General features: G+C 35.7%; 1 protein-coding gene across 10 annotated transcripts in view; it reads left to right on the forward strand.

Annotated features, from left to right (window-relative positions):
• The window catches only part of AGTPBP1 (ATP/GTP binding carboxypeptidase 1), a 61,058-nt gene that overhangs the window by 27,106 nt on the left and 20,359 nt on the right, over window positions 1–13,593 (forward strand). For 9 of the 10 annotated variants that reach the window (XR_009280698.1, XM_058864488.1, XM_058864493.1 and 6 more), the window contains exons 15-24: window positions 306–1,021; window positions 4,299–4,382; window positions 4,647–4,733; window positions 4,820–4,968; window positions 6,333–6,420; window positions 7,125–7,269; window positions 9,370–9,523; window positions 10,270–10,450; window positions 11,840–11,969; window positions 12,329–12,460. Coding sequence is in view for 9 of the 10 variants with exons in the window: in XM_058864488.1 (XP_058720471.1) it covers window positions 306–1,021; window positions 4,299–4,382; window positions 4,647–4,733; window positions 4,820–4,968; window positions 6,333–6,420; window positions 7,125–7,269; window positions 9,370–9,523; window positions 10,270–10,450; window positions 11,840–11,969; window positions 12,329–12,460 (1,866 nt within the window). In the remaining variant the exon portion in view is untranslated. The remainder of the gene's footprint in view (window positions 1–305; window positions 1,022–4,298; window positions 4,383–4,646; window positions 4,734–4,819; window positions 4,969–6,332; window positions 6,421–7,124; window positions 7,270–9,369; window positions 9,524–10,269; window positions 10,451–11,839; window positions 11,970–12,328; window positions 12,461–13,593) is intronic. The other variant, XM_058864494.1, reaches the window with a different exon arrangement.

The following is a 13,593-nucleotide window of genomic DNA, read 5'->3' on the forward strand; positions in this document are numbered from 1 at the left end:
ACATTTCATTGTATTAGGCTTCTTAAAGCTATGCACCTGCTTAAAATAGGTAGTTGAAACATCTGGGCAATTACTTTGACTTTATAATTTGTTATTAATGAACTGCTTGTTATTGCTCTAAGGCCATCTTGTAAAAGATGAAACTTCATTGTTCTGTTTCAGTGTGATTTTATAGTAGCTGTCACCTTTTAAATTACATTTAAAACAGGGAAAGAGAAATGTTTCTAAAATACATGAATCTTGGGAACTGTTTGCTTTTTTTGTTAATACTTTTTTAAATTATTTTTTCACCTTTGTTTTTTAAGGAATGGGACTTAGTTTCCAAGGAACCAAAGCCTTTTGCACCTGATGCAAATTTGAGTGGACCTATTGTTGTTCCTACAGCCAGTGAGGAGCACTCTGCAGAAGCAAACCCATCAACAAAAGGAGTTGCTTTAAAGGAGTGCAATCCTTTATTGACAGAGGAATACAATAGAAGGCCAGTGTTTCTGGAACTACCAAAGAAAGATAACCTGAAAGACAGCAGTTTACATCAGCAAAATGATCAAAGAGACATGCTTCCATCATGCGAGTGTCTAAGCCAAGAAATTGTGAAAGGCTTGGACAGAATCAGTCTCCAGGACAGTGCAAAAAATTATCAATATTATGGTTCAGAGCGTGTAGTAAAGACGGAAAGCAAAGCTAGCCTTACCACACTTGCTTGTAGTAAATCCTGTGAGCAAGTTTCACCCTCTGGAGGTGGTCTCTTTGAAGGATCATCTGTCCAGCTGGGAAAACTCTGCTGCACTGGAGTGGATTCAGAGGAGGAGGAGGAGGGTTCCAGATCTAGTTCACCAGGAGAGCATGTCATGCTTCAAGTTTCTGATGTATCTCCAGTTCATGACTGTGATCTTTATCTTGAAATGGTGAAGCACACAAAATCTGTTCCGGAATACTCAGAAGTGGCCTATCCAGATTATTTTGGCCATATTCCACCCCCATTTAAGGAACCTATTCTGGAAAGGCCATATGGGGTGCAGAGGTGAGTTGCCATACTCCTTTTCTTGTTGCTGTTTTCATGCCTTTGAGAAACAGTGTTTAGGATGAGATAAACCTGATGATCTCCCACCCAACCCTAACTATGCTGTGATTAACAAGCAATGTCTAAAACTGTTTCCAGTGAAAAGCAGCTGGAAGGTAGGTGAGATCAGAGCAGAGCCGTAAAGAGAACAGTCTGATTTCTGTGACTGCTAATTCTAAATACGAAATTCAATTTATTATTCTCCCTTTCTGCCTTCCCACCATTTCCCATGTAAACTTTGTAGTTTGCAAAATAACAAACCAACCTATAAAATCCCACCGCCATAGTGGAAAAGTTAAAAAATTAATACACTAAAGTATTTGGCCATAGTGTTCACAGTATGAAAGAATTTAGAGGTAACAAATGCAGGGGTTGCAGTCTGTTTTAGGTCCTGCAGAATGACATACAACAAAAACACATCAACACACCCTTTTATTTCTCCACTGAGAGATAATAGAAGATGATGATGAAGAGTGATGAGATTCTGAGTTTGCAGAAGTGGTATAAAGAGTTGACTAATATACATAGTGAGTTACAGTAAAGACATGTGAATACACTAGCAGAACATGCAGTAGTAGTTGTGAGACCTCGCCACTTGCCTAATTATGAAATTGAATGCCTTTGCCTTTATGCTCATAACTATAACCAAGTTAATGAGTTTCTCTGTACTTACATTAAGTATTAAAATTATTAAGCGATTAAATGTCTTTAGATGGTTGAATGAAAATCCTTCAGCTGTTTCACACAAGTCATGAAAAAGTGATCTTTGTAGTGAAATGACAACAGCTGGAACACTAATGACATAATGAATATATTGTTCAGTGTTGAAGGAGGAAAATCTTTCCTAGCAGTTATTTATTAGATAGATTCAGCTGATTTAGAAGGGAGATAGTCTCGAGTCAGGACTCACCTAAGGATTGCATTTAAGCAAATCTTGCGAATTCTTATGTATGTTTTTGAAGTAAATAATAATTCTGAATTTTCCTGAATAAAACTGAGTGAAGTCAGATACAATTTGTCAATCCAGTGTTCTTTGTTAGATATAAAGCACTGGAAAAATAAACTTTGTATGATTATACATAAGGCAGATTTCTAGATCATGAAGATAATTTTACAGTATATTTTAACTTGAAAATGTTTTATATTTGTTGTATTTTTTATGCTGAAAGTAACTTTTTGAGATCTTGTGTGAACAAGAATTAAATACCAGGTAATATGGCTAAAAAACCAAAAATCCTGCATCACATTTCTAAGGAACACTGTTTTAAGAATTCAGTTTCCTAGACATGACTCAGTCATGCAGTGTTACTGCAATGTAACAAACCTCTGAGAAGGCAACTTGTTTAAAAAGGGCATAATTATTTTATAATTTCATAGTTTATAGCAGATTGTAAAAATTAGTTTGTAGTGGACATGGAAAAGCTTTAAAGTCTTTTACAAAGCTGTGTCCAAACCTTTGACCTTCAGTGTGATTTATGTTCTCTGTAATGTAAGCACTTCGTTAGTGCTCATTGGGTAAGTCCTATTGAGAAAATAAATGGTTGATTTAATCCATCCATGTAACTTGAGAAAATATTTTGTGGGGTCCAAGGTGTGACTTAATGGATTTTCTTCTTGTTTTTATTAGAACAATGTAAGGTTTGGGTTTGGTTTTTTTTTTAAGTCTTGCAGTGTGCCAGGAGATTAAATGTTTTTGAATTTCTTCTCTTTTAAATTTAGTAGCATGTAATTATCACCAAATATCTTACCTATGTATTTTTGTATGGATAAATGAAATGGATAATAGTTGAAGTATCTTATACTATTCTATCTTTTTAGGAAGAAAATTATTATATGAAAAATACCCTGTAAATTTGGGGTTAAATTTCTGCTTTTTTCTATTCCTTAAAAATTTGGTTGGGTTGGGATTTTTTTCTGTATACTTCAGTGTTTTCTAATCATCAGGATCCACAAAGGAGTAATCTCTAAGCACATGCCTCACAGCCACAGTGTTGGTTCTAGAGGTTTTTTTCCCTTTAATTTTCTTTAAATATCTTACCTTCATTTTTTGGAACATGAAAATGTCTGCTACTACTTTTGATTCTCGTGAGCATCTTGAATACTATTTATTCTTTGCTTTCATCTACACTGATTATTATAATGGTATCTAAATGCCGTTATTATTTTTAAAATACTTACTATGGATTTTCATTGATGGATTTTGTCTTGGCAAAACTCCTGTGATATTAGGAAGTGTCATTACATTTTAGACCTAAGGTGTGCCGAGATTGAATGAGTTTTCTAAGATCATTTCTAAGGTCAAAAATCTGTAATTCTGTCCTGAGCTGAACGTATTCAGATGGATTGTGGTGAGTCAGCCTTGTCACAATGTTGTCAGTACCTTCAACTTTTGACTTCTTTTCTTTTCCAGTTAATTGCAGTTTAATAAAATGTGCTAGAGTTGTCCACTTACCTTCTGATTTTCATTTGTTAGCAGTATTTATTTTAATTAAATCAAGAATTTACAGCCTGAATGTACTTTAGCATTCTGTTTCTGTATTCTTCATTGTTAATCTGCCTCCTTTTCTTCTTATTGCAGGTGCTGTGCAAGCTTTTCCACACAGCTCTGCCACTATATTTCATTCTTGAACTGCAACACATTCTTACTTTTCCAAGCCAGGACCTAGATACTGCCAGTTGTGCAATGGCTTTATGATCTGGATAAGCACACAGCTGACATTTGGCTGACATCACCAAATTCTTTCTTATTTGTTACGTAGTCGATAAATGAACCTAGATCTCTGGAGGTGAAAAGCTAGTTCACTAACACACTCACTGTACAACCTACTCCCTAAAACTCTTTAATTTTGTTTATGGTAGGATTCATGTAAGTTACTAATGTTATCAAGTGTTGTCATGGATTAAAGCATTAACATAAGTAATGTTTGGGTAATTTTTGCTTCTATTATAAAGTATGAAAATGCGTTTTTTTCCTTCAGATAAAACCCAGTGAGTTGTGTGCATGAAAGCTCAGATCCCTCACATACAAATTCTGGATTCAGTCAGCTGCGAATGCAGGTGTTTAAACTTAAGTACACCTTGAGTTTGCGCACATAAGTGGGGGTGAAGCTGAGGTCTGTCTGAACTGTACCACTGTCTTCATGTCAACTTTGTTAGTTTTCCTGTATAAGACAATTCCTCTTTGTGATTGGAAACAGTAAGTGACACTTTAAATGAGAGCTCTGCTTTTATTTTTTAGGACAAAAATCTCTCAAGACATTGAAAGGCTGATTTATCAAAATGACATTATAGATAGAGTTGTGTATGACCTTGATAATTTGAGGTAAGTTTTTACCTTTCTGTAAGCAATATTCAAGTCATACTCTAAGCCAGCTCTACTTTCTTTGTGATGTGACTCATAATGTTTACAGCAGATTTCATACGCGGTTTCATCTGACATAACAGGGTTTTTGCTACCCAGGCTGTATTTAGAGGAAGGATCAAAATAGTTTCTGAATTGCCAAATAAGGAGTAAAAGAAAGCTATTTGATATATTTGGTTTAGCTAAGTTTGTTTTATTCATTTTGGTCCCTTTTTCTACTCATAGTTTTTCTGTACCAGAGGAGGCAGATGTTTTGAAGTTTAATTCCAAATTTGAATCTGGAAACCTGCGCAAAGTTATTCAGATCAGAAAGTAAGATACTTCATGTCTACTTTTCATGATTTAGGCCTTTATTTTCTTCTTCTTACGATCACTGATATGTTTTTGTTAATTTTCAGAAATGAGTATGATCTAATTCTAAACTCAGATATAAATAGCAATCATTACCATCAATGGTTTTACTTTGAAGTCAGCGGAATGAAAACTGGCACTGGTTACCGTTTTAACATCATCAACTGTGAAAAGTCAAACAGTCAGTTCAACTATGGTAAGATATGTTTCCCAGACTTCAAGAAGAAATATGTAAAAAATACCTGTTCTAGTCAACTTAGCTATTTCCTTCCCTCCTCCACAGAATTAGCAGTATTCATGTTGTCAGTTTAAATTCTTTATTTTAATAGTATTGCTAGAAAGTATTTTGACAGCTGTATTTAAAAAGAAGAAATGCATCTTAAACCAAGGGCTGTCAGTTTTTAATATGAAGTTTTGTTGTAAGTGAGGCCAAAGCAGAAGAAATTTACTGGTAACTGCAGCTACAATTCTCTTAGGACCAGTGGGCTAGGGAGGACAGCAACAAAACCTGTTGATTCACACAGACCAAGAAGAATGACGGTGGTTATCATTAATCCATTTCTGCATAGGGGTAGATGTGAATGTAAGTGGAGACATTCCAAAACAGTTTTGTTTTATTGATGATAAGGAGAAATAAGTCTGGCTTGAAATACTGGGGTTCATAAGTGACCATTGCTGTCTCTAGTAAGTGTAGTAGTGTTTGCAGTGTGTTTTTTTCAAAACTTTCAAAGGTTTGCAAATGGTTTGGGTTTTTTTCCTCCTGTATATTCTGAAATTTTTCCTTTAAGAAGGAAGAAATTTCTACTCCCACCTGCAGCTTCAAACTCTTGTTACCGAGTAATATTGTATTCTCCTTTGTCATACACTTTGTCATTCTCATAGATAAAGTCACAGAATACCAGGTAGTTTGACCACTAATAAGATGCTTTTAAGTTACTTACTAATCTTCATCAATCATCTTAGATATTTTTTTATGTTGTGCATACCTACTTAACAGTTTAATTTTTTTGATAAATTGACTGAATCAGTCGGTGTGGTTGGCTAATTATCTAATGAAAAAATGATACTCAATTAGTATGTATTATTTTCGCCTTTAACGTCATATTAAGTATTCAGCTTGAGTATGCTATCAAAAAAACAGACTTTAAAGAGTTACTTTTTTAAAAAAATTGTCCTTATACATCAGTTATTTTCCAGTTATTTACATGAATGGATGATAGTGTCAATTTTTTATGTTCTCTGTGAAGCCTTTTTGTAGTGTGAGTTGAATGGATGCTTATAGTCTACCATTCATGCAAACCTCAACTTTCATTTAAACATTCCATTTAGGTCTTACTCTTTTCTTTAATTGTTATTTTCTGAAAATCATCAATCTTTTGTCACCTGGTTTAAAAAGCACACAGTACAATACCCAGACATTAATGAAAATGCACTCTGATAGTAAGTAAATAAGTAGAGGTAATTTGTAGACTTGTATGTAAGTGTTGATGTGGTCCATGATGTGCTAATGTGTTTCTGTTTAATGGTAAGCATTAAAGTGAGATGCATATCTTCTTTCAGGTATGCAGCCCCTCATGTATTCTGTTCAGGAAGCACTACGTTCTCGACCATGTTGGACTCGTGTTGGGACAGATATTTGTTACTACAAGTAAGTACACACACAGACCAAGCATGCAGCAAATCTTACATTGAAGATTAACATGAGGTACAATTTTCGGGGAGAAGTACTTGTTTCTGCATTGGATAGTTCTGTGTTACTCTGTTGTGAAGAGGGCTTTTTTCTGAGTTACTAAGGAGAGTAATAGATGTGATAAAAATATACAGGATCTTATTTTGTAATCACACGACTAATATTTAAGCTGTTCATATTTTAGACTTTTCTTAGAAATTGGACACTGTTTCTGGGAAGCTTTTAAGGAAACATATATATGCATACCTACTTGAATTCTTACTAGTAACTTCCAGAAATACTGACCTCATGGTCTTTGGGATGAGCCTTCTGTAATCTGTGGTGGAATTATTGTAGAGGAGTTCTAAAACACAGGATCATATGGTACAGCATATCAATATGTAATCCTTCTTGGTTGGTAGCTGTTTGCTTACTTTTTTGTTTGTTTTATTGTGTTACTTGTTTTTGTTCGCTCACCTTTTATCAATGTGAATAAATGTGTGTGCCACTGTTACAATAAAGTATCTTTAAAGCCGGTGGCAACCTGTATTTGACCTGTACATACATAGAAGAGAAATAGTCACTAAAAAACCTTCTGACTCTTAGAATGTGTGTTTAGAAATAATCAATAGAGTGAAAAAAAACTACTCTAATTTGTGTATTACCTTAATTTTTTGATGTAGGAATCACTTTTCAAGAAGTTCAATTGCTGCTGGGGGCCAGAAAGGAAAATCTTATTACACAATTACATTCACAGTGACTTTCCAACATAAAGATGATGTGTGCTACTTTGCTTACCATTATCCATATACATACTCAACTTTAAAGGTGAGAAGCTTATTTTCTGTTACATAAATTAATATTTATTGACTAGAAGCAGTGCTAATTTGATGGAGTGTTTGTGTTAAATTGCTTGTATTCTGCTGTTCTATATATACTTTTTGATAATTAAAGCTGCTATAACTAAAATAATTTGAGATCTTTTTAGGTTTATGAATAGTCTAAAGAAGTCTTCTGAAGCTTTTAGTACTAAGCAAAATTAATTTGCCTAGAATGTCTCGTTTGCCTCTGTCACAGCAATAAAAGCAAAGCAGAGGATTCAATGGCCAGTGTATAGAAGCTTTAAATGCAGCTTTTCACTAAACTATGCTGGCTTTTGAAAGGAGTACCTCTTAAGAGATGTTATAAGCAGCTGCTGCTTCCAGCAGCTCCTGGTCCTGGAGGTTCCTGGAGGTTCCTCCTGCCCAGCTGCTGGAGGCCAGCCGAGGGACCTGGGGATCTCTGTTCCAGGCTGATGGACGTTGCTGCTGCTTTCCCATTTGTTTATATATTCACTAGTCTGAGTGTGTATCCCAGGAAGAGAAAGACACTTACGCACAAACACTTGTGCATGCCCACTCCCCCAGGCAGGGCTGGCTATATGGACTGGCACAGACAAAGTGCACCCCTGTCTGCACTATCCTGACTTGTGTACCTGTTACAGACACCCCATCCTCCTCTGCAGTTGGTATGGATTGCTAGTAAAAATACTAGTAAAAGTACAAGCCTGCCTATTCTCTAGGATCACAAGTATGCTTGTGGAACACTGGCATGGCCCATCCATGGCATAGCCCTGCCTCGATCCCAGGTCTCTCTTACCTGCTGTGCAGACCTCCAGTCTGCAGTCTAGTCCAGCCTCATTCTCACTAGCAAACAGGTGTGTGCACTTGCACACTCCTCTCAGAGGCACTCTGCACTTGTGGCTCTGTCCCAATGCCAGCAGGGACTGTCTGCCTGCTAGATACCCCTCCCTTGACCTGGGGCCCATACTTGCTGGGTAGTTCACCTTCAAGTTCAGTAGCAAGTTTCACATGTGCCCCCACGTGCATCGGCTGCAGGGAAGATGCATATGCTTGCCCCACCCATCCCTAGCAGCTGCCACCAGGTACATGGTCTTGTAATGCATGTTCCTGCTTCAGGTTTGTCACTGAGAAACTTAACCCTAATTGTCCTACCAGATGTGTTTTGATGGACTCACTGTCCTTGCCTCAGTGGCTGAACACCAATTTGTTTACCCACTGTGGTTGCTGGCAGTGAGATATCCCCTTGCTTCTTTGCTGACACCACTGACTGAAGAGTGCCTACAATCCCTACAGCTCCAGCTGCTGGCATCTGCTTTGAGTCCATCAGTAGCTGGGACTTGGAACACATAGCCTGTAGTACCCACTGAGATGCTCCCAAGAGGTTGGCTTCTCCATCTACTGATGCTGAGACCCTTGTGCATTCCAGTTGTTGAGCCTAAACTGAGTTACATCTGTCCTTTTAGTTGCGCTAGTCCACACAGCACTTGGATGCACAGGGTAGAGAGAATAAGACTGCACAGGGAGATGGCTAAGGGCACACTGTAGGAATCAGGTGCTTGGGTTCTGTATGGTACCACAACCCCATCTCAAATGTCCCAAATTATCCCATTCCTCTTGTTTATGAGGTGATTCTCTCCAAGTCTTTGTCTGTAGATTCTTAATGGCCTCTTCAGTGAGAGGCTGGTGACTTTGGTGTTTGCTATGGGTTCCGTTACATCTCATTTCTCTGCTCCTGTATATTGATTCTTCCTTTATTTATTACTACTTTGTGCAGTGAAAAGGTCCCTGATCAGACAGCCTTAATGAAGCAGAGGTTCTTACTTTCCATATGCCCTTATATATGTACCATCTGTGTACAATAATTTACCCTCTTCATCTTTCTCAAAGCAGTTGGAATACCAGACTCTAAACTGTTCAATCAGTCAGAGATGTAGAAAATGGTATTTCATGGTCAAAATTATCCTGGAAACTTGAACATTTTTTAGAACATCTCAAAGAAAGATCTGTTAAATAGTACCTTTGAAATATGCTGTCATATGTGACTGCAAAGGATTTGAAGTATTTTTTCATTATTTTTGGGATGAAGATGCATCTTAGGAAGCTGGAATCTATGCACAACCCTCAGCAGATATATTTTCGGCATGACGTTCTCTGTGAGACCCTGGCTGGCAACAGCTGTCCATTAGTCACTATTACAGCCATGCCAGAGTCCAATTACTATGAACATATCTGTCAGTTCAGTAAGTATAAGTCTTCTTTCTCATAAACTGAAAATAACGTAAAAATTGGTATTAGTAGAAAAAATTTAGTCTTAACCATTATGCAGTGCAAAAATAGCAATGTAAAATAAAGTTAATGAATTCTGTGAAACTAAGAGACATCAGTGTTCAGGATATGCTTTGTATTTAATAGTACATATTTGTGGTAGTCAAAGATATTTATATCTTAAAATGTAAGAGTATTTATTCATGTATTTTAAATTTTTCCTACTAGGTTTGTACATTGCATTTTGCAGGCAGCACTTCTTGGAAAAGAATACTGGACAAGTAACTTTTTTCTTAAAATGCTGAGGTTATTTGCTTGTCAAAAAAAATCTTTCATAAAGCTAACATCTAACTACTGTGATTTGAAGTGAGCTTTTTCTATTTCCTGGTTTATTTATTCACCTCAGTACCTTTCTTGGCTATTGGGAAAAAGTCATGAAAGTCATATTGTAACTGCCAGCTCAAACTAGTTTTATGTGATCAAATTTAAAGCTCCATTGTGATAGTTCTGTAATTATCTGTCCTTTCAAAAATATTGTGGCAAGCTGTATCAATAATACCCATACTCAGTAATACTCAACTTAGAAGTGTTTTTTGCATTGTAGTAAATGCAGTGGGCTATTGGTTCTTTTTCCAATCAACCAATCAATCAATCAATCAATCAATCAAACTGTTTACTTAGCTTAAATAATATTTTGCAATTTCTATGGTATCTCTTTTAGGGAATCGTCCTTATATATTCCTATCTGCTCGTGTACATCCTGGAGAGACTAATGCAAGCTGGGTTATGAAGGGAACACTGGAATACCTTATGAGCAATAGTCCAAATGCACAGTGTTTACGGGAATCTTACATTTTCAAAATTATTCCCATGCTCAATCCAGATGGTGTCATCAATGGAAAGTAAGCATATATTTACTCACAAATATTTAACGTGTACTCTAATTATTTGCATCAATGTTTAAAAATTAAAATCTAAACTAATCCTGCAAAGACACAAATGCAATGGTTAAAGCAATAAAAAGCAACAGACACTTGCAATATTGCTAGAATTTTTGGCTTCTTAAAATGCAGTTACATTCCTTCACAAATTTCAGTTTTACAAAAATAATTTCAGTTGTTCATGTATGATAATCATTCCTACATGATTTGACATGACATTTTAATTGTCTTTCTGTCTTGGATTTGTGTAAGAGTGTTATATGAGATCACACCTGCATTTAGGAAAAGCTAAACAAGTTCATGGTCTACATGAAAAAAAAAAAGTGCCTTGTATTTGAGAAAGCCTTTTACATAATATTTTTAAAAGGTGGGAAGTTAATAGGTGTGCCAGACAAAGGGTAAGGGAGTGTCCTGGTTTGATTGAAGTTATTAATAATAGTTATTTCAACTTTTTGCTACACTTTTCTTAATAAGTTTAAGGGATATTTCAGAACCTTTTGAAACTGCTATGAGTAAACATTGAACAGTCTACATTTACTTGGTTGCAGTCTACATTTACTTGGAGTTCATATGAAATGGAGATTTTGCTATGGTGAATCTACAGTTTCTATTCATCTATTGTAGCTACTATTTTAAAAGGTTTTGTGAACAAAACAGTAAAACTAAAACTAGTCACAGATTTCAGTAGAATCTTGTCTTTATATATGTAAATGGATGCGTATAGTAGAACATGTGTAATTAAATAATTCAGGATACAGGGGCATTTAAGAAAGCTGTTCCAGTAGACACAGTCTAAAGGCAAATGTAATGATGATGTCTGCATGTTCATGAAATCCTGCAAGTTTAAATGTTCTTGCTGATAACCGACTGAATACAGAGATGATATTTTTGTTTGATGGGTTGTTTGGGGTTTTTTTTGTCCTTGTTTTTCTCACAGCTTGTTGTCTCCTAACATGACTTCACATGTCAAGTATTAGATTTCTAGTTGGCATTAATCTTTAAATTGCAGAAGACAGCAAAATTGTAAAGATACCATATATACGAAATTACTGATTTTGATCTAGAATTTGGATAGAATTGCAAGCCTTCAGTTTCAACAGCAAATAAGTAATATTACAGTTGACTTCACATAAGAGACTACTTCTATTTATTTTTAGATTTTCTGTAGCATATCTTAGAGCACCCCAAACATTTCTATTATTTGGCATGTTAGAAAATTTAAGTTTGTTTCTTGCCAGACTCCTTCCAAAGAAGCAGTGATGATGAGGAAAACTTGAGGTGGGGGGGAGGCTTATTTAAAAGTATGATAATACAGACTACATCATGCGTTTTTCCACCCCCCCACAATAGCCACCGTTGCTCTTTAAGTGGAGAAGATTTAAACAGACAGTGGCAAAATCCAAATCCAGATCTGCATCCCACTATTTACCATGCTAAAGGGTTACTGCAATATCTGGCTGCTATAAAACGTTTGCCTTTGGTAAGTATGTGTGTGTAAGCAATTCTGAATCTTTTAAACTTTCTCTGTGTAGCTAGTCTATAAATTAAACATTCTGATATGGTCTTGTAAACCATGTCACACTTAAATTTGACTTGGAGAACTGGTCCTCAGCAAATCTGTAGATGTAAATCTTTTACATTTGCTAGGCTAGAAGATTAAACCTTCCTTAGATGAATCGCACACTTTTTGTCTTAACGCACGAGTTAATTATGTAAGGGATTGAGTTGCCCAATTCTTTGGAATGTTCAACTGTACAAATAAAAAATATTTGTCTATTATTTTCATACAATGTTAATTCCATATGCCTTGGGTTTATTTTCCTAAATGGTTTATTATAGGTCTACTGTGATTACCATGGTCATTCTCGTAAAAAGAATGTATTTATGTATGGCTGCAGCATCAAAGAGACGATGTGGCATACAGGTGTTAATGCTGCCTCTTGTGACCTGATGGAAGACCCTGGTTACAGGGTAAGTTTGACATTTGTACCTTTTATTTGGCATGGGTTTGGAACATAATTTTCAATTTGTTTCGTGATCCTATCCTACGCAAATAATGAGTCTATACCTTAAGCAGACTTACTTAAAATAACCTCTTTTTAGTTTGTGAGTGTACTTCAAAGTACACTTCATGGAGTGTACTTTGAGCTTTAAACATTACACATATACATGTTTTTTTACACCAATATTTACTTTTTTTGTGTTTAATATTAGAAAATAGATGGAAAATATGCTTCTGTGCATTTATAATTACCATATTAAATAACAAGTCATCGAAGCATGGCAGACAATATTCTAGTGACAAGGCAAAAATTAAATGGAATTGTTCTGAGAAATACTTATTTTTGTATATGGAAATATGCACAATTCCTTTTTATTTATTCTTTATATAAAGATATGTAGTTAAGCCCTTAATTAGGTATATATAATAAACTTGCACAAACACATCCTCTGCATTATATAAGCTTTCAAAAATGACTTTTTTTCCTGGAGTGTTACCTATTTCTTCTGTGTCTCCCTGCACTGCTGCTTCATGGGAACTGCAAACCTATATTACCTATAGGTATCCAGGCCCCATGTTTTTTTTAAAAGATTCAGAGTTAAGCTTCAAAAGCATGTGAATATTTGTGAAAACACTTGTTATGCGTTCTTGAGTGTAAATGAGTACAGCTGCTTTCTGATTTTTTTTCCTCTTTAAATCTCCCCCACAAAAAAAAAATAATCTGTGGCTTCTTGATTTTCTTGTGTGATTTCCTGGATGTTGAGCCAGATGCCAGTCGTGTCTGCTGCTCCTTACACATTTATGTGGGGTTTTGTCACTTCACCCTGCACTCCTGTAGTGCACAAAATACAGTAATCAATGAGGGCTGTTGGAAAAAGCCTTTAATTTTCAAAAAGGTGGCCTGAAATGTTTGGGCAAGCTTACATGAATTGGTTATGTATTGCTACTGAAATAATAAATTTCAAGAAGTAATGTGTTTCATCTTAACTGACACCAATAAATACTGAAAAGAACAGTCATTTAGCATTAGTTAAAAATATGTATTTGCTTGACCTTTTCACTGAAACTGTCATGTAAACAGTTACACTGAACTTTGATTCAC

The sequence above is a fragment of the Poecile atricapillus genome, chromosome Z (assembly GCF_030490865.1).
Source record: "Poecile atricapillus isolate bPoeAtr1 chromosome Z, bPoeAtr1.hap1, whole genome shotgun sequence".
Lineage (NCBI taxonomy): Eukaryota > Metazoa > Chordata > Aves > Passeriformes > Paridae > Poecile > Poecile atricapillus.